At 42.3% G+C, this 19,284-nt stretch overlaps 1 protein-coding gene across 3 annotated transcripts in view; it reads right to left on the reverse strand.

The window, feature by feature from the left end:
* Positions 1–19,284, reverse strand: part of CACNA1C (calcium voltage-gated channel subunit alpha1 C) — a 651,860-nt gene that overhangs the window by 30,733 nt on the left and 601,843 nt on the right. For 2 of the 3 annotated variants that reach the window (XM_019544552.1, XM_019544551.1), the window contains 3 exons: positions 11,799–11,831; positions 8,484–8,612; positions 3,490–3,555 (listed from right to left, as the gene is read on the reverse strand). In XM_019544552.1, the coding sequence (XP_019400097.1) occupies positions 3,490–3,555; positions 8,484–8,612; positions 11,799–11,831 (228 nt within the window). The remainder of the gene's footprint in view (positions 1–3,489; positions 3,556–8,483; positions 8,613–11,798; positions 11,832–19,284) is intronic. The other variant, XM_019544553.1, reaches the window with a different exon arrangement.

The raw sequence follows: 19,284 nt of genomic DNA on the forward strand, positions 1-19,284 counted from the left end.
CCACTGGTGAAAACCATAGAATGGTGAACCAGGAAGGAAGAAGCAGTGAGTGGGGTGAAAAAAGATACCAGAAGTGGCTTTGACAGGAAGAGGTAGGAGAAAGAGTTCAGTGAAAGGGAGTGTGGAAAGGTGAAGAAAAGGGAAATTGCAAGATGCATGGGAGAAAAAGCTTTTTGAGGAAAAGTGCTGAGACAGATGACCTATCATAAGTCTCAAAATATAACTTGAAGCAGAGGTCCTCTATTATTGATTCACATGACATGGGGTGGAAATAATTTCCAGATCTTCTGTAGCCATCACAGAGATGAAACTTTCACCACGGAAACATAAGAAAGTCATTCCAGAATTATGGTTCCTGCTAGGTAGTTGGACAGCAGTTTGGATGGAGATGTGTCCATCTTGAAATCTTTATCATAAGCACAAAGCAGTGGTCTGTGAAAAGGTTTATACGCTATTGATTAAAAACTTTGCACTCTTTTCACTTTAATGAAGCTATATCAGGTATGAGTCTGGATACTAAACTGCTTATATTCAGCCTACCTACTTCCTAAGAGAGGACCACCCTCCACAGTAAATACTATATTATTTGAATCCTTGTATTCATTGGAGCTGAGTGAAACTCAGAGGTTTTGCTTTGCTGGGACTTAATGCAATTTTCTTCAGTAGGAATGTAGGTGGCTCTGAATACCTTATGTTTGAAGCTGCTCCCTAAATTACTGAGTTATTGAGACTAGCCTGGCTTTTTCAGTATAAGATTGAAGGCATAAAGATAGCTTAAAAAATACTTTTCTTCTCTTACAGCTTCATCAGTTCTACTCCCAGGTGCAGCTCAGTGAGATCATAACAGCTGACCCTAAATCCCCAGTGAATTGTTGGATGAACTTGCTCTCATTACATATCTTTAATCAAACCTTAAAGCAGGGCAGCTTCAGATCGTTTCGGGCCTCCTTGCAAGCATCTTGTACTGTGCTTTAGTATTTATGGGCACCAGTAAAACAACTTGCCTAGCCAGGTCAGCAAGGTCTCTTACAACTTCATTTGCTCAGGGCTATTTTTCCCAATTTGACATCATCATGATGTCATTTCATGGGCTGAGGGTTATAACCTCATAATCAGAATGAGCAGCAGGATCAGAGCAGTTCTGAAGGAGCATAGAGCTTCTTTACATGCAAATATTCTCAGTAGTTAAAAAAAGCAACATATACAAGGAGAATTACACTGTTCCAACAGCATCAGGAATCTCTGTGAACAGAATGTTCTCCAAAGGGTGTTCCTTCTTCAAGGATTCTTTGGTCTTCTCTGGGTTCAGCTTCCCCTCCTCTCTGGTGAGCAGCCACAGCCTCAGCTGCACTAAGGAGGTGCTGGGAGTGAACACTGCAGGCGGACAGCTTAAGTACTCAGAGGCAACCCATATTTTTCATTTCAGGAAACAGTATGCCAGAGATCTTCCCATGTTGGAAGAGTATGATTGTCCTTTTAATTCCCGGCCTCAAGTTCGTACAACAAGCTTGGTGTGTTACTATAGGCATTTTAAACTACTCAGCTGTAAAGCACAGCATGAAAGGAAGAGCTCCAAGTAGAGGAAGATACAAGAGGAGATTCCTTTCTCCTATCCTCTTTGGACTGTGACTCCTGGGCTAGAAGACTGGTACCTTCATCCATCAGTATCAATTTGTATTTTCCACTTGGGCACACCAGATAGTGAGGCTTAAATGTTGTTACGCTTCATGTCAGAGAAGTAGTTAAGATAAATGAGTTGGTCTCTTTTATGTGGGAAATTCTTATGTCATTGCCAAACCTGGTGCATCTATGCATGATTCTGTGATTCAAGTGAGTAGCTCAACAGTATGATACTGAAAGCTTTCTTCATCAAGTTTAGGACAGGCCCCAAACAGGGACTTAAGTATGAACCAGCCATGTGAAATGTCATCATTACCTTAGAGGTGGAGCAGTGCAGGAAAGCAAAGATGGCAAGGAGTCTGAAGAACCTAGGGATGAGGAAATATCAAAGGAACTGGGCTTCTCACTGGAAGTCATAATACTAGAAGGGCTAGGAGAGGCCTTCAAAATTTGCAAAAGGAGCAATACGTGACAGACATCACATTTTCATGCTGCTGAGGTGCCTGAAAGCAGTGGATTGAATATAAATCCAGGATTAACTGGAAATACGACAAAAATATTTCACACAAAAAACAGTAGAATTATAAGATAATATACCAGCTTATATACCTAGACGTTACAGTGACAGGGTCATTAGAGAAATGATAACAAGATAGGCACATCTTTGAATGCTTTTTGTAGCTAGATAACATTAGTGCAGTATTTTCTTGTTATTCCCTATATGGTAGAGGAAATACTGTGTGGGCCTTGGCAATTTTAGCTAGTTCAGTTACTAAGGGAAGAACTGGCAAGAGTTAAAGGATTAAAATTTTTTTTAGAGATGGAGAGATAAATAGACAGAATTACTGGGGAGGTAAGTGAAACCTTCCAAAGCTACCTAGATTTGTTTCTAGAGGAGGAGAAGGTGAGGGGAAGACAATGAAGAGGTGGTAAGGACATTTTTTTCCCCCTAGAAATGTGGCATGATGGGTCAGATGAAACCTGCCTGACTTGCTTAAAATTCTCTCTTACAAAGTCTGGCTCCATTGAGAAGAATAAGAAATGTGTCACAGTGAAAGATCCGTGGACACAAATAAGTCATATCTATTTTATCTTTTGTCTGCAACTCCTATGATCTGGTAGCTGCTTTGGGATCCCTAATTAACTAAGAAAAAGAGGATGAAAAAATCTGCCTCAGAAAGGCAGAAGTTCAACACATATCTGGGGCAGTCACATGCTGTGCCTGCATCGTCTTTCTTCTACTTGTCCATACACAATATCAGTTATTAGCCTAGATTAATGCTCATGTGGGTTCCAAGTTTATTTTTTTCTAAACTAAATACAATACTGTATTGATGCAGCTTCCTAAAGAATTGGCACTAGTAAAGAGAGCTGAGATATTGGGCCTGATCCTACATTTTTATATGCTGGCACAAATCACTAAAGTCAAAGGAGTTATACCAGTGAAAAAGTGACGTGAAAGAAGAATTGGGTTTGATCAGTGCCATGGCTGTGAGCCATTTGAACTGACTGGTGTGTGCCAGTTAGCAAGCTGTAACCCACTTCAGTAGAGCACTAAGTATTCCTTTGGGAAGTTGGACAGCTGTGAGGTTCTTTTCTGCATGCACTCCGTGGTCCCTTATAATATGTTTTTGCTCAGTTCGGCTGGTGCATATGTTAAGTTTCCTGTTGACCACTCAACCCCAGCCAATCTTTTCTGACATCGGGATTATTGTCAGAGCACTCTCTCTTAAATGGCTGACTGTGCGGCTGGGAGAGAAACTGCTTGTTGGTTTCTGGAACTAGAAAGTGATCTGGTGACTTCTTGGGTCACTAACATCCCTAGACTCTGATAGGAGAGAAACAATTTAAGTCTTGAGAATCACCTACCTGCATCCCAATCACGGCATAGATGAAGAATAGCATCACTATTAATAGAGCCACATAGGGGAGAGCCTGGAAGAAAAGAACATCAGAACTTATTGCCTCAGTCGATCAGAAAATTTGACACTTCGGAACCTGGTAGGTCCTAATGGATCCCTGTTTTTTTAGATGGTCGGGGAAAGCAGTGTCAGTCTGGAACTAAAGGTCTGCAACTCAGCCATTTGACCACTAGATGCCTCTACTGATCCATGTTTGATTTCACCGAGGGACTGTCAACCCAATGATAGCACAACCCAAAACAATGATGGCCTGATTTGGCTCTCACTTGAATTGGGGTAATGCTACTGCATTCAAAGGAGTCACAATCCTTGTACAGAAGTGAAAGTGAGATTAAAATAGGGGCCCATATCTTTCCATTTACCATGGAAAACTGTCCATGGTAGCAGTTAAGTGATGCCCTTTTACTGTGATATTTTGAGTTAGTCTGGGGAAACAAGGAGTATGCAAGCTGCCAGGACCTAAGTTCAAAGCTTCTACAATTACCAGTGATTTCACAAGTACCTAAAGCTTCATGAGTGCCATGCCCTGCTCTGGGTTAGGCATCTGAGATGGTGCCTGAAATGTTAAGTGTCTTTGATCAGCTGTTGAAGAGGAAATGCCAAGCTCTGATAGTCTGCTTTGAATGGGAACCAGATCTGTGACATGTGGGTGCTATCAGCTTCCGCTACCTCTACTAAGAGTCAAGGCCACATAGCACCTTGAAGGGGCAGACTTTGTAGGAAGAACTATTTTTGTACTATTTCTTTTTTTAAAAGGTATTCGTGATAAATAGGATCCAGCCACATAATTCAGACCCCCCTCTTAAGCATGAACACCTCAGAGTTTTGGGGTGTTTGGATATGAAGTTTGAGTTTGTTCTACTTTACTGATAGAGCTGTCTATGCAATTTGGATTTGTGTTTGGATTTTGAACATCCCACACATATCTGGGTGGCTCCGGAATTCTGAATTTGTATTTTGTCTGTAAATATTGCTAAGTTTATAAGCTTATACCTGCATTTCATTAAGGTCTAATCCTGCATTTTTTATGCAAGAAACATTTCTATTGGCTTCTACCAGAGTTTTGAATGAGTAAGGGCTGCCAAATGTGGCCTGTAGTGTACTAAAATGTTAAAACAGGAATTGATTTTAAAACTAAAAATGAAAACGTTCATGTTTGCCACTAAGTGATCCCTCTGCATGCTTATAATGGGGGGGATAGAGGGAGCCCTCTGTGTTCTACACCAGTGGTTTTCAAACTTTTTTTCATTTGCAGACCCCTAAAAAATTCTGAATGGCGGTGAGGACCCCTTTGAATTGTAAGTGTGGGTATTCACATACTTTTGATTGATTATAGTCATCTTTCGTGGACCACTTGGATATAGTCTCTAGATCCCCAGGGGTCCTTGGACCACAGGTTGAAAATGACTGCTCTAAACCAAATGCCTGAATCAATGGTGGCAATTCTAGTGACTTTGGTGGTAATAAGATACATTACAATTTACATTTGTACGTTTTCAGAGAGCTCCCATGGGTCAAAACATGGTTATGGCTTTAGGGATGATGCAATGCCAGAACTGGCCCAGCAATAGGATCCAAACAGGGATCCAGGGGTCCAAGTCCCTAGGAGCTCTCTCATACTTTTAGAACAGGCCAGAGAAGGCTGCCGGCCCTTGTCCCACTCATCCCCTTATCTTACCCTCTCTACCTCACTCTCGTACCTACTCTTTCTCTCACTCTTTCACTTTTTGTCTTTGTTCCTCGTGATGCCCCCAATTCCCCACTTCCCCTGGTTTTACCTTCCGGCTTTGTCCCTCTTGAGCTTTCTCCCTCGATTTCACCACTTTTTTCTTTTTGTTCCTACATCCTTGTCTTTATTTTTACACTCCTCTAACTTTCTTTTTCCTCCACTCTCCATGCTGGTCTCTACAGGTATCTTATCATCCGGAAACTGGTGATTGGTTTCCCACAACACAAAACTACTCTGATCAGTGTCCCACTTTGGACAGAGCACCAATCACAGGCACTGCAGGACAATTCAATTAATTATCAGGCTGTCCTGTAGGATCCAGGACACTTCCTGCAAACATTCTGGGATTCAGAACAAGGCATGGTGCCAAAGAAGTAAAACCCACCCCTCCAAAAAACCCCCAGTATAGCTGGCTAAATAAGGAGCTTCTAGCAGTGGCTATTTTTAGCAATTATTGAAACCCATCCCAGAGCTCTAGAGGTGGACCAGGGACAGGGGCTCAGAGGAGAGAATATTGCATGTAAAGAGCTAAAAATGTACAAGGGAAAATGCCCTTGCTCTTAGTGCTTGAAGTGTTTTTTTGTGTGGAGAGTTTACCATAATAGGTAATAACAGGTACTAGTACTCAAGGCGCAGTAACCAGTACTACTGTGCAGCAGGGCCAGTACACACCTTTTTAGTGAAGCTAATGTGCAGTAGACTAATTCTACTGTGTATTAGCATGGCTTTTGCCATTATGTGCTAATGCACAACAGAATTAGTCTACTGCGTATTTAGCATCTGGTGTAGATGAGCCCACTGGAAGGCAATACCAAGCACTTCCTTTCCCATTCTTCTTATTTTTCTACCTGGGGAGAGGAGACCTGAGCTCAAAATTGAAATAAGCTCAGCTCAGCAGCTGGGGGCAGAGCAGGCAGAATTTGAAAGAATAATTGCTTTTCCTGGGTTAGTGATGGTTGGGCTATGTCAATGAATCTCCTTCCTACTCATGCTGACAAAATAGTTCTCACTGGGGCAGTTCCCATCAGATCATTATTCAGTGATACAAAGTGGTGGTGTATGTTACAGACTGAGTGTAAACCGTTCAGAAAATGCATGCAAGTGGCAGCAAACTTTCTGCCTATTTTGTAATCAGTGAGTGGTCAAAATAAAAGTCCTTTACACCCATTTGACAGTGCTAATTTTACAGAACTTAAGAGCTATGCCATGAAGGGACCAGATTCAGTATGGTGCTACTTCCACTGAAGTCAAGAGCAGTTATGGCTAGGGTTAAAATTGGGCCTAAGGAATACTATACATGGTAGAGCTTAAGCTAAAAGCATAACTCTGCTTCCACTCTCATTTCAGTCAGTAGAAAGCTTGTCATTAACTTAAATGGGAACAGAATTGGAGTCCATGTGTGAGAGAATTGGCTTTATCTTGCAATGTCTCTTGAATTGCTTGGTATATGAATTACACTGACTTGTATACACAGGGCACATCTATATGTGTTGCTGTGGTGATGTTGTTACTGCACGGTGATTTAGTACTTCCTTTTGGAAGTACTAAACCACACCACAGTAACAGCCCATACTGTGCCACACGCACAACTCATGGTTATTTTTAGCAGCTACTTCGCTATAGTGGCACACTATACTGGAGGAACATGTTGCTATGGTGAAGTAGCTGCTGGTTATGCATAGACACCCGCAGATGTTAGGCTGCCATAGTGCCTTGCTATGGCAATGTAGCGTCACATGTAGACATGCCCACAGTGGTGCATACTACTTTTTTACTGGCTTAGATCCTGTCTTCTGACCACTTCTCATTCCATATACAGCTAAGGCTACCATTATGTCACTCTTACATTTGCCCCAGATACTGCTTCAGGAGCTGCATCAGTTAACAACCAGATCATGGGGACCCAGTGGGTACATCCAGATGACATGCATTTCCTGACCTGGCTCCAGCAGCTTTGGCTGAGGTGCTGGGGGCCTCCTGGGGCCAGCAGCCAGCATGTGGCTCTGTCGATCCAGGCTCCAGTTTCGGGCGGTGGAAGTGGCAACAGAAGTGCCACTCCGCCTTTTTCTGCCATGGGTTTTTTGACACTGGAATTTCCTGGTATCAAAAAAATCTCACCACACTGCAAATTAGCAGCACAGTGAACACCTACATGTGCTGCAGATGGGTCTGCAATGCTGCAAACTGCAGGTGCATGCTTGTCTGGACTTACCCAGTAAGGTGAAGTCATTGCATTGTGAAATGCAAATATATGCTGCACCTCATTAGCAATAAGGATTTTTCTCAACCTGGCTATTCTCTGGTTTGACAATATCTTTTCCAGAAGGTGGATTTATCCTTGAATTCAGTTATTGGAGGACCAGTCATCCTTACCCCTCAAGTCCCCCTCTCCTCACCTTGTCTATGGACACCAGCAGCTAAAACTGCAGATATGGCTCAGGTGGAGGCATTTCTGCACTTTCTGCCATGGTACAGTAGGTTAATAACTACAACATCTTATACTTACCATTCCACCTTTCACTCTGAAGAATCTCAGTATACTTTACAAATACCTGATCCCTTTTCCACCTATTGAAATGCAGCTGCCAATGGGGTGAAATAGAAGAGCACAGCTATGCCCAACAGCTTAGAGCAGAAAAGGTAAAATTCATCCCTATTAAGGGAGGCTGCACAAGGGCTACGCACAATTTCAGTCCACCAGAAACCTTAGGTAATATTTACTGTAAGTGAACCCCATCTGAAGCAACAAAATACAATATAAACAGTGGTAAGGATGTTATGGGAGGGATGGGAAGACTGTAATTACCTGATCTGGATTTGGTCAGTGCAAGGGACATATTATTCCTTCAATAAATGCTGAAGATCTTAAGTGATCATGAGGTGATCAGGGTCTTGGCTTTAGGTTTCATTTGCTTCCTACTTTGGCTTAAGGCAGAGATCACAGTGCCCTGGGACTTGCCACACGTGTAGAAGGGCCTCAGGTAGTGACTTAAATTGTGAAGGTGAAGTTCCCTACTGTTCAGGTCAGTATGACTCATTTGCAGCATGTAAATTCCACTTAGGTGACATGCTGACCCTTTGTACTGCAGCGAATCCCCCCAGGTGCTAATGCCCAAGCCTGCCAGGGTGAAAACTCATCTTTGAAAGGCAAATAAAAATTAAAAATACTTCTCTGTTGAGGCACAGAGGCTTCAAAAAAAGTGAAGGAATACCTGGAAGGACTTGATGAAGGTCCAAAGCAGTGTCCGGATGCCCTCCCCTCGGCTCAGGAGCTTCACAAGACGCATCACGCGGAAGAGTCGGAAAAAGGTGATTGAGATGCGAGAGTTTTCCTCTGCATTCTGGAACCCATTGGCACAGAGGCAGTAGTTATAACAGCAGATGAGGAACAAAGACCCTGGGTCACAGAAAACACTACACAGGAAGAGTTCACTGCACTGTTCCCCTTCCTTTTAAAGCTCTCTGGTACTGTGCTAACCCCAGAAGTTGGGAATTGATGCAGGTCTTGCATCCCTTCTCTTCCAGGCTGTGGTGCCGTCCTAAAGGGTCTCTGGACCTCTGTATTCCTTATCAACCTGTTTTTTTAAGGTTTCTTACTGAGGATATCTGCACTCATGATTAGGCCTTCTGTGGTAGTGGTGTTAATTGTCTATTTCAGTGTGTCTTCCTTCAGGAGCCCTCATTCCCTTCTGTTATAACCTGGGTCAAGAAATTATAATAGGCAGTGGAGGAGATTATTTCCTTATGGACTTGTCTCTCAAGCTCCTGCACAACATAGGTCAGCCAGAAGCTCTGGTGCGTTTAGCACAAAATGTCCGTGGCACACATAACCTGCTCTGCCTGGTGAAATGCAGAAAGTCCCAAGTTTGCTTCTGAGTGTGGAGGTCCCTCAGGAGCATGGCATGTGCTGCCAGCAACCCAAGTTGTTAGGCATTTCCTGCACCTCTGAACCAGGAGATACAATGCCATCCTTGCAGGGCATGGCTGTGTTTTCTGTGCTCTGAGCCATATATTCTGTGCTGTGCTCTGGGCCCTTTGTATTTCTCATGACCCTTTCGTATTTCCCACAGCCTGTACCCTGCTCAATATTTTTTTTTTTGGCTTGACTGCTACTGCACATGTATGCAGTATTTTTAAATAGTCTTTCTCTTGGCCTCTGCTTTTCTCACAGCTTCTGCCTTGTTCCTAAACATTTTCCCTGGGGACTGTAACCAGCTTGGACAGTCTTCATGCTTCACACATGCTAAGACAACAGCTTTCTGAACAGAAAGGGGTCAGCTGGCTTCCCTTTGCTTGTGTGAAGAACCCTACTGCCTAGGCCAAAGACAATCACTCTGATTGGAGGAATGGGGCAGAACAACCAAAGTTACAGGGTTCCCAATTCATTTCCCTCCACTCAGTCTAAAATGGGCTTCATATACTAGCTCCCATTGGAAAAGCTGCAGCAACATAACCCTGTGCCATATGGAGAGATAGTGCTGTTCTCCTCCTACTCACTCTGCCTCTGGACCCGAAAAGTGCATAGACATCACTTTCTCTGACCCTGCTGCAAAAACAAGAGTTTAATACTAAACATCACGAGAGCAACTTTCAGGACAAAGAAACAGTGCAGATCACCCCGATCTTGACTACTCACCACTGTACAGACCAAGAGAGAACAGACCTTTCGGGATTTCCTGTTATAGCTCAAAATAAGTAGCATCTGCCTGTGTTTCCATTTCTTATGAAATCCAAGATGCACAAGTGCCCTGAATATTTCTGAGATTATATGTCTAGATGCAAAGACCAGGGAGCTCCTATGCATGGTTGATTTGTTCCTATTTTCAGCCCATCTTCTACAGCCTTTGCTTTCAAAAGGATTTTATCCACTTTGCAGGTGGCTCTCCACTCCAGCATCACATTACAATGAGGTATGGGTCTTTGGTATTAGCATAGACCCCACAAGCTACAATCTCATAGAAATAGGGTGAGGTAACTAATATGCTGGAGTACGCTAAAAGTACCTAAGAAGCTCTTAAAATATATTGAGTGTCTTTTTCTAATCTGTAATGTAGGATCTTATGGATCACAGAGCCCTTGGCCAAGGTTGAGGTGGGGCTCTCAGTTTGTTGGCTAGACACAGAATGCAAGGTAAGGCTGTGGAGTTCTTGCTACCTGAGCACAGTGATAGGGGATGGAGAAGAACAGATTGAAGGATAGATCATTTCTAGGAATAACCTGAATGAGTGCTCCCCTAATCCTAAAGTCTGCTTGCCCACCTCTCCTCCCCTACCACAGACAACAACAGTTTCTGTGGGTGCTGACTTATACCAGGGCCACTGCACACAAGTGAAGGCATTGCTCTAGGACAAATGAGAGGAAAATCTGGCCTTGTAAGAATGCAGCAGCTTTGGCACTTGCCTGTCTATGCCCAGGATTACAATTCAAGATGGAAACTACAAGGCCTATGCACCTCTCCCAGGGTAGGAAAAATGTCTGACTTTCTTGTCTTCAGTTACCTAAATTAAACTCAAGTATAACCATAAAAGAGTTAAAATCAACATGCTATAGTATGTGGACAGTGGTATTCATTATGGCTTGCCCACACTAGGGAATTTTTGCTTACATTTCTACCTGTTGCCATCACTGGACCAGCTCGGAGTACTAGCATGGACAAGGCTCTAGAAGGCGACTGGCATTTTATGCACCATGTCCTCTAGCCTTGCTGAGACCAGGTAGTAGTAACAGCAGTGAATTTTAGCAAAAAACATCTTAGTGTAGATACAGACTTATGTAAGTGACCATAATGGTCCAATTCATTGTTGGTGTAAATTGAGACAGCCTTTAGATGACTTAGGCTCATTTTGTGTACACGTGTGAGGGAATATATAGATGTTTTGCAAGGTGGGGGTAATTGTTTGAATAGTGTGAGAACAAACTAGCCTTTGCTTGCTGCGCTGTTCCTTATGACCATCTTTCTGCTGAGCATTATCATTGCCCAGAACCGAAATTTGGTGTGACTGCACTCAGAGAATGGGTTTCTTACGCTCTTCCTGTTACATTGTTCTAAAATACAACCTCAAAGGATGTACAGTTTTGCATGGCTTATACTTTTCTAAGAAGTATGAATCTAAACTTTGATACTACACAATATCAAGTAGGCAGAGATTCTGAGCCCAAGCGCTTTGCTGTAAACTTTGGATTTGAGGTCACATTGCAAACCGATCTAATATTGAATTGATTCTGACAAACTGTTGCTAACAAGAAATCTTACCAGTTCTAGTTCTCTCTTGGTTATTCATTAGAAGGCAGGACGACAGTTCACTTGACCAAAGGAAAGCTCAGGATGCACAAGAAACACACATGTGCAGCATATTCACAGCTCGGGTGAACACCAGACTCACACGAATACACAACACAGCAGCTTCATGCAGAGATAACTAGGCTGGGCTTGGAGAGAAAACCCGTGATCGGGGGAAGAGAATAAAGGAGTGTGTTAGGAATAGTGTCACAGAAGCTGGGAGGGTGGTCTGTATTTTTGGTCTTACCATAGAGGAAGAGCATTGGGTATGTTCAGCTGGCTTTAAAGAAAGGCAGACAGAAATAAGCTGTAATAAGTTTCCAAAGAAGAGGCCCAGTAGACTAGGTCTTGGCTAACACAGGAGCAACAAAATGGCAGAAGAGGGCAAAAAAGTGTGCGTATATGAAAGGAATGCAAAAGTAAAAAGAGCTCGTTCCCTAGGACACAGTGGATCAAATTCAGCCCTAGCAAAAGAAAAAAACCCAACAAGTGCAACTCCCACTGAAATCAATGAGAGCTGCACCCACTTACATCAGATCTGAATTTGGTCCAGTATCTTCTGAAATCCTCGGAGGCTTAGGAGCTAGGGCGTAGATGACTGGATGCTGCTAATCTGTTTAATTTACCTCTAACCTCAAGATCAAACTAGGACTCAGAAGAACATCACTAATCCAGCAGCTAATTCAAATTTCAGCTGAAATCCAGGTCATTTCTTCACAGGGAGCAGTCATCTTCCAAAGCATCAGTCTCTGACTGGTAGGTCCATTTAACCCACAGCATCCCAATGCTATCACAACATTTTCTATTTATACATTCCCATGTCCTAGCATATAGTTCTCGGTGATTATATTGTTCGACTAAAACAATAAGCTGAGCTAGTGTAATCATTTTCTTGGCAACCCTACAATAGCCATTGCCATCTGTAGAAAGGGGGGTGGTAAAGCCATAAATTGGCTTGCCTGAGGATCTGTCTTCATCCTCCCCACAAAGGAACTCCAGGGAAGTGCCAACATTGTTTGGCAGCAGCTGAGTTCCAGCCATCCCCAGAGAAACCTAACCAGATTGAGGATTTATTTATGATCTTATTTCTTTACTAACCTCTGAAGCCACTTCCAGTGCTGAGATCAGTTCTGAAAACCAACCATGGCAGCTACTGCTCTAGGCTGAGTACAGCATAATTGAAAAATAAATGAATGCAACTGTATTTAGAGTTCCTCAGATCAGCAAAATCTTTGGGGAGCAGCCCATGTCATATGCCCATTGATGGAATGTTCTTTAGAGCAATTTTCTGTGGCCACATTAGCAAGGGTGAAACTGATGCACTGCTTCTTCAGCTGCTTCTGCACTCAGCCAACATACCACTTGAGACCCCAGCAATGGGCTCCTGGGCTCCTGCCAATGGAAATGTCCAGGGAACATTGTACTAACTAAATTAGCTTTGTATTTTGATTTTGTTTAAATGGGGATTATAGTTTGGATGCTTAGAACATCCAGTGACACATGCAGATGGGGAAAATTAAAAACTAAAGTGACATATAACTCCTTGGTGCTCTTTTAGCTTAACTCTTCGTTTTTGTATAGCAGTTTCCTTACTTTCACCCTCCTCTTTCAGATGTTTGCTCGTGTTTTCTTTTCAAACAATGTACAAGGAAAAGTTGGCCTGTATGTTGAAGAACGGAAATGTGCGTATATCAGGCACAGACCAATCCAGGTTTTGGATTAGTGTTGTTGGGCAAATCCCTCCTTTCCCTACTTTTTTATTTACTTTCTATCAGTTTTACAGAACTGTTCCTGTTGTTTGTAATCACAGGAAGTGATCCTGTGTCCCAGTCCTACACGGTGCTGCATTCCAGTGGGTACCAATGAAATCAATAGGAATCCAGGGTATTCCCTGCTTCTGAGGTATCTCAGGGTTATTAATAATTCTAGGATGATGACATTAGAAAGGTGTTTTTCTGTGATCAGTTGTCTCAAGAAACCTTGTAAGTACTGTAAAGACACTGTACCTTACTTGTTGCTTTGGTATCATCAATATATAGCAGGAAGGTGAGGATAATGATAATGCAACAGTGAAAACACTTCTTTATGAAAAGGTATTTAAGAAGCTGAAATAGCTGGTATGTGAATCTTCATACCAAGCAATTGGTCACTTGTGAAAGAACTATGAACCAAATGCTCTGACTCTACTTGGTAGAGCTGAAGATGGTAAGTGCATCTTGAGTGACTCTTTTCTCACTACATTGAACAAATAGCCTAAATTTTAAGAAAGAGTCCAGTATGGACTAAAAAAAGGCTTAAAATCAATGAGGGAAGTACCAATAGACAATGTTCACAGTAGCCTCTTGTCCTTGTAGTTTTACTCTCAAGATCATGAGCACCATACTCTTGTATGGATGCAAGCATCTGAATGTATGATAGGGGACAGTGTACTAAGAGTTCTGGGGTTTTGTTTTACACATTTATTGCTGAAAATATTTTTTAAAGCCTTGAATTTTTGCTAGCACACCCAACTCCCACTGTTTTTCCATCAGTGCAAGCAATACTCAGTGAACTAGACATCTGAGAAAAGAAGGCTGGAAATTTTAAAGGTGGATCGGGCTAACTATACCATAGAGATAGTTCCTTGCTGTACCTTTCCTCTAGGTTTGATGCTGTGCCATTGGCTGCGGGGTGGAAGTGGGAAAAGCACTGGGCATTTAGCAGCCCACACTGGAGGAACACCCAAGTCACCCAGGCTTGAAGGCATTTGAAGCAATGAAGGTAGGTACTTGAAAATAAAACTTAAATAGCTGTGCATAAATCCCATTTAAGTGGACAAGGTTGCACTTATGAAAAGCTCAGGCACTATGTACACAAGGAAATCCTTGTTTGAATCAGATCCTTAAAGGAGTTTTTGGACAACTGTTTATCAGAGTAAGACCTGGGCTTTGCTTTCTGTTATCTGTTGCCTCCTCTTCATCCACATATGAGCTAACCTGCAAAGGAACTTTGCCTTCTCCAAACCATTCTCTTCATTTCATAGCTTTGATATGAGACAAAACAAGCTAAGCTGCAGAGTACACACAACCAAATAGGATGGGGCAGAAGTGGCATCTTATAGAGTTCAGTTCAGAGACTGTGCCCTAAGCCAAGTGTTATAGTAGAGAACAGGAACCAAGGGTGCAAGATATACACATATTTATTTGTGTGTGCCGGATCAAACTTAACTAAACATCAAACTAAACCAACTAAACATCAGACTTGCTATGTAATAGATATGGGTGAAGTCTAGCTACTGGCATCAAGCATGTGTAAGCCTCAAAGTCTGAGCCACTTTCTTACCTAGGTTGTGGCATTTGATTTGATACTGATGACTATTATCTGAAGAGAAAGGCATTTTTGTAGGAGTCAATTATCATTCTTATATAAATTCTATCATCTGTCATGGAGTGAGAAATGATTTCTCACTTTCAAGAAGCAAGGATTTCTGTGGGTGATATCTTTTATTGAACCAACTCTGTAGCTAGGATAAAGTCAGACAAGCTTTCAAATGCAAGACATCATTTGTCAGGTCTCTCTGATTTCCTGTAATTCACCATGAGCCCTACCTGTCTGAGTAGGTAACAAACATTGCTCAGGGCTATAGTAGCTTCCTGCGTTTAATTAGCCAACAGTCTGCATTTGAATAAATATGAATGCCTAGTACTCTCAGTACCCTGTGCTGCTACTACCAGCAAGTATTCTGTGAAGGTTCTTGGTATTATGAAGAAACCAAATTAAAGCACACTGTACTAGTAGTGATTGGCACTGCTGTGAAGCTCAAATACTTTCAGCAGGCTGACTGGATGCAATGTAAAAAAGTTTATCTTGTAGGTCAAGGGACATGAGTCAACCTTGAAGTCTGAAGGGATGGAACAATGAAAGCAAGCGTTACCAGGCTGATCCTACATTTAAATTTGCTCAAGCTTCTTCAGTCTGGGATGGGATGTAGAACACCTTTTTTCTTTTTGGGATTGCCTTTTCTGAGGCAATCTTGAAGAAGTATGGGAAAAGGCTGGATGGGATAAAGCCATGAGTGATGACTGCCAATTGTTATGTTATCTATTTTCTCTTACCTATAGTTTATCTATTTTTTGTCATCTGTTTGATATATATTGTTATGGTAAGCCAAACATGATGGAAGAAACAAAAAGAAGGATTTAGTGATTGTGTTTCAAGTGCAGAACTCAATTCTTGGATGAAGCCTGCTTCTTGGATTCTTGATTCTTCGATAAAACCTCCAAAAGAATCTCAATTTCCAGATGGTCTGTGTTATGTGGGGGGCTGAGTCCACATGAGCATGGACATTTGTTTCCCCAGGGATGACTAGCAGCAGCACAAGGTGTCCCCGGGGAACACCTCTGCCATGTGCCCTCTGGTATGGCAGGTTACCCTGGGAGGGATAGGGGAGACTGGGGCCAGCACTGGGCTGGCCCCAGCAGCCTTACCTGGAGCCCTAGGGGCCTTCTGGAGCTGTAGCAGTGTCAACCATGCTGCTTGGAGCCTGGTTGGCAACTGGAGTGTGGCTCCAGTTGGCCAGGCTCCAGTTTTGGCCAGTGGACACTATCCCCACATGTGCCACCCCGCTTTTTTTTTTTGCATGAGTTTTTTTGATTTTGGGGTCAAACCCTCCCACACGCTGCTACCTTGCAGTGCAGAGAACAGCTGAATGTGCAGGATGTGGTGGTGCAGACATGTCTGCAGTGCCACATATCACATGGCTGCACTCATCTGGACATGGCCTAGGTGTCCTTTCCTTAGTTACCCCTGATACTTAGCAGACTTATGGTTTGAGACCAAGGTGTAGATGCTCAAGAAAAGGACTGTGGTCCTAAAATCCTCAAGGAATCAATTGTAGTCCCTTGTTTATACAAGTGCTGAACAATTCAGCACACCTAAGTTCTCAGTGGTATTTTGCACTGCTTTGGGAATACTAGAAGCTTGTAGTCACAAGTTCAGTGTGTGCATGGTCACAGCAGTGGCCACGGATCTACCTGCTACATCCAAAGAATCCAGTAACTGCTTAAAGCACTGTTTTAGTTACTAGCTGGCCCTCCACAATATTGATTTTTAACTTAGGTAAAGAATCTTGCTGAAGTTTTGCTGAAACCTGTCACCGTAAAGATGCTGATCTAATAGGACTAATTTTTTCTCAGTTGTTTTCTTTAGAGGAGCATTTGATCTGCTTTGTTTGTCAGAGGCTGCAGAGACCACTTAAGGATTCAGTTACCATGTGTGTAAAACTATTCAAAACCTATTTGCGACAGCTACTATTCTTTTTTGCCACATTAGCCGTAGCCAATAGCATAGTTGGTGTCTGCCACATGGCTCATGCTACTGAAAGCAGATGAATGAATAATAATCAGAAACCTTGCCAGCTTTTTCTTCATCTTCATCATCTTCAGAAAAAAATATTTCAGCAATACAGGCGAGTTGCTCCTGAAATGCTCTGAAATCATCAAGGGCTGGTATCAGAGTTGAAGACATATCTGAAGAGACTGGGGGAGAAAGGTATCTGGGGGGTTCTAGTGTTTGTTCTATATCTGCAGATGGCTCTTTTCTTTCCAGTCTTCAGATGGGGTCTGGCCATAGATACAGAAGGACACTGAGATCTATGATTCTATTTTGGAGATGGATGAGCTGGAGCTCTAAAATGAAAGTCTCAAATCGGTAATGAGAAATTTTCTTCCAAATTGCATGATTTGAAGGAGAAATATCCCAAAGTGAATGGAGGAAATAATGTATACCCAGGCCATGGTGATGAGGAGTAGATAACATTGAGAAGCAGTGCTGACCTCTGGAGCGATCTTGATACTGAGAACTCAAATATACATGCTAGTGGTGAGTGTAGACTGTAGTAGTGGGAGCATAGTTACATTTCCCCATGTAAAATCAGACGGGAATGGCAGACTGCACTGAAGTTGGTAATAGTACCAGTGGTGTTGGTGACATTACTATCAGTCCCTGCATTGCTAGTTACTAGTATTCTGGGGCATATACTGACTATAGCTAGTGCTTCTTTGGTGATGAGCTGGTGTTTGAGCTGGCATCTCCTGTCCCTATTAAATGAATAAGGGTAATGTTTTGTTCCTAGCTGACCAAGGGTTTGGGTCTCTTCTTTTGAAAGTCATACCTATCTCTTACTATAGACATGTTACCTCAGTGAGATGGTAGTACAGGTCTTTAGTGCTAAAGCAGTGTTTGATACCAGGGTGTTTTCTGCTGATAGATCCTTGTTTTACTGTGCTGAGCGTCTTTTGCCCATGCAGACCTTGGGAGTTGTATGTGAGTTGGCAGAAATACTGGCTGACAATATGTTTTGGAAGCTAATTCTCTATGTATCCTCTGTCCCAAGTTCCCTTCACAGATTTTTCAAAGAGGTATAAAATAGCTTCACTGAGACATCCCAGGACCTCCTTGTTCTAGCTCAAAACAACTGACAAGTGGAACAGTGGTCTCACACACAGTTCTCATGAAGATGCAGAGGACAGAGGCTGTGGCCATCTGCGAGAGGGGGTAAATCATCAGAGGACAGAAATGGTTTGAAGTCTGAGGGCTTTGTTGAATCAGTCATTTTGGCATGGACTGAGGGAGTCATTAGTGTGATGAGTGCCACACAAAGGCAATATTTTAAAATTAATACCAATTAATATGCTAAGAGCAGAGCCTATTAAGAGACAGTGGGCAAACAATACTACTTCACTGTCATGGGTGGTGAAAAGGAACTGACGGACAGTTGTAGCTAATCCATTTTTTATAAGCTTGGCATGACGCCCTGCACTGTACAAGTGCAGACCACAACCCATAGCTATTTAAAAGATTCTATCTCTTGCACCTAAGATGAGGTTTACAGGAGTACATACTCAAAGAGGAATGGAGCCAGATTATCAGTGCTCTGAAGAAAAGAGTACAGCCACTAGATTTTCAGTTGCATTTCTAGTGTCATCAAGCTGAAAAGACATGGTAAGACAGTCTGGACAAGCACAAGTCCTTCTGGAACAAATCCTTCTAGGCAAGCAGGATTATTCTGAGCCCTGAGAGTAACCAGTTTGCCATTACCCTAGCATTTGTCACAAAATACCTGAGAGTAAAGTCTACCATTTCCCTGTGGAGTTTTAATCACAAGCCCCCTGGATATAATCCATCTGCCACTGATGTTTGTAGATTTCTCCTGACTCCAGGCAGAAATCCCTCTGCTGTTTCTTTCTGAGAGAGTACCACTGGATTGTGGATGGCATAAACTCAATTCATGCAACCCTGCAGTGAAACTACAGGGCACATTTAAAAGGGGCACTTTGATAAGACTGAAAGATCCCACTCTGTCCTTTTTTAGAACAGAACTTTTTAATTTTCCATTTTAACTGACTTCTATTTGATTTAAAAAAATGTTATATGGCAGAATATTAAAAATCGATACTGGACTGGAATATTTTAATTGTATTGAAACAAAATGTTTTGACTGACCTAAAGTAACTGTTTGTGGAAGTCTTGCTTTGCAAGAAACTTTGCAATTTTCTTTTAGGTCATTCTAGAATTGATTTAAAAAAAATCACAGCATTTCTAGTACATAAAAACCCCCAAATTCTCACATCTCTAATTTTTTACTTCAGTTCCTACACTTTCTGCACTAGGTTTCACTATATTCATAAAACACAGATACTTAGTTTGCTTTTGGTAGTTGTTAAAATGTGGGGACACATCTGTTTCATACAGAT

This window comes from Crocodylus porosus, unplaced genomic scaffold (genome assembly GCF_001723895.1).
Source record: "Crocodylus porosus isolate Cpor-Errol unplaced genomic scaffold, CroPor_comp1, whole genome shotgun sequence".
NCBI classification, from domain to species: Eukaryota; Metazoa; Chordata; order Crocodylia; family Crocodylidae; genus Crocodylus; species Crocodylus porosus.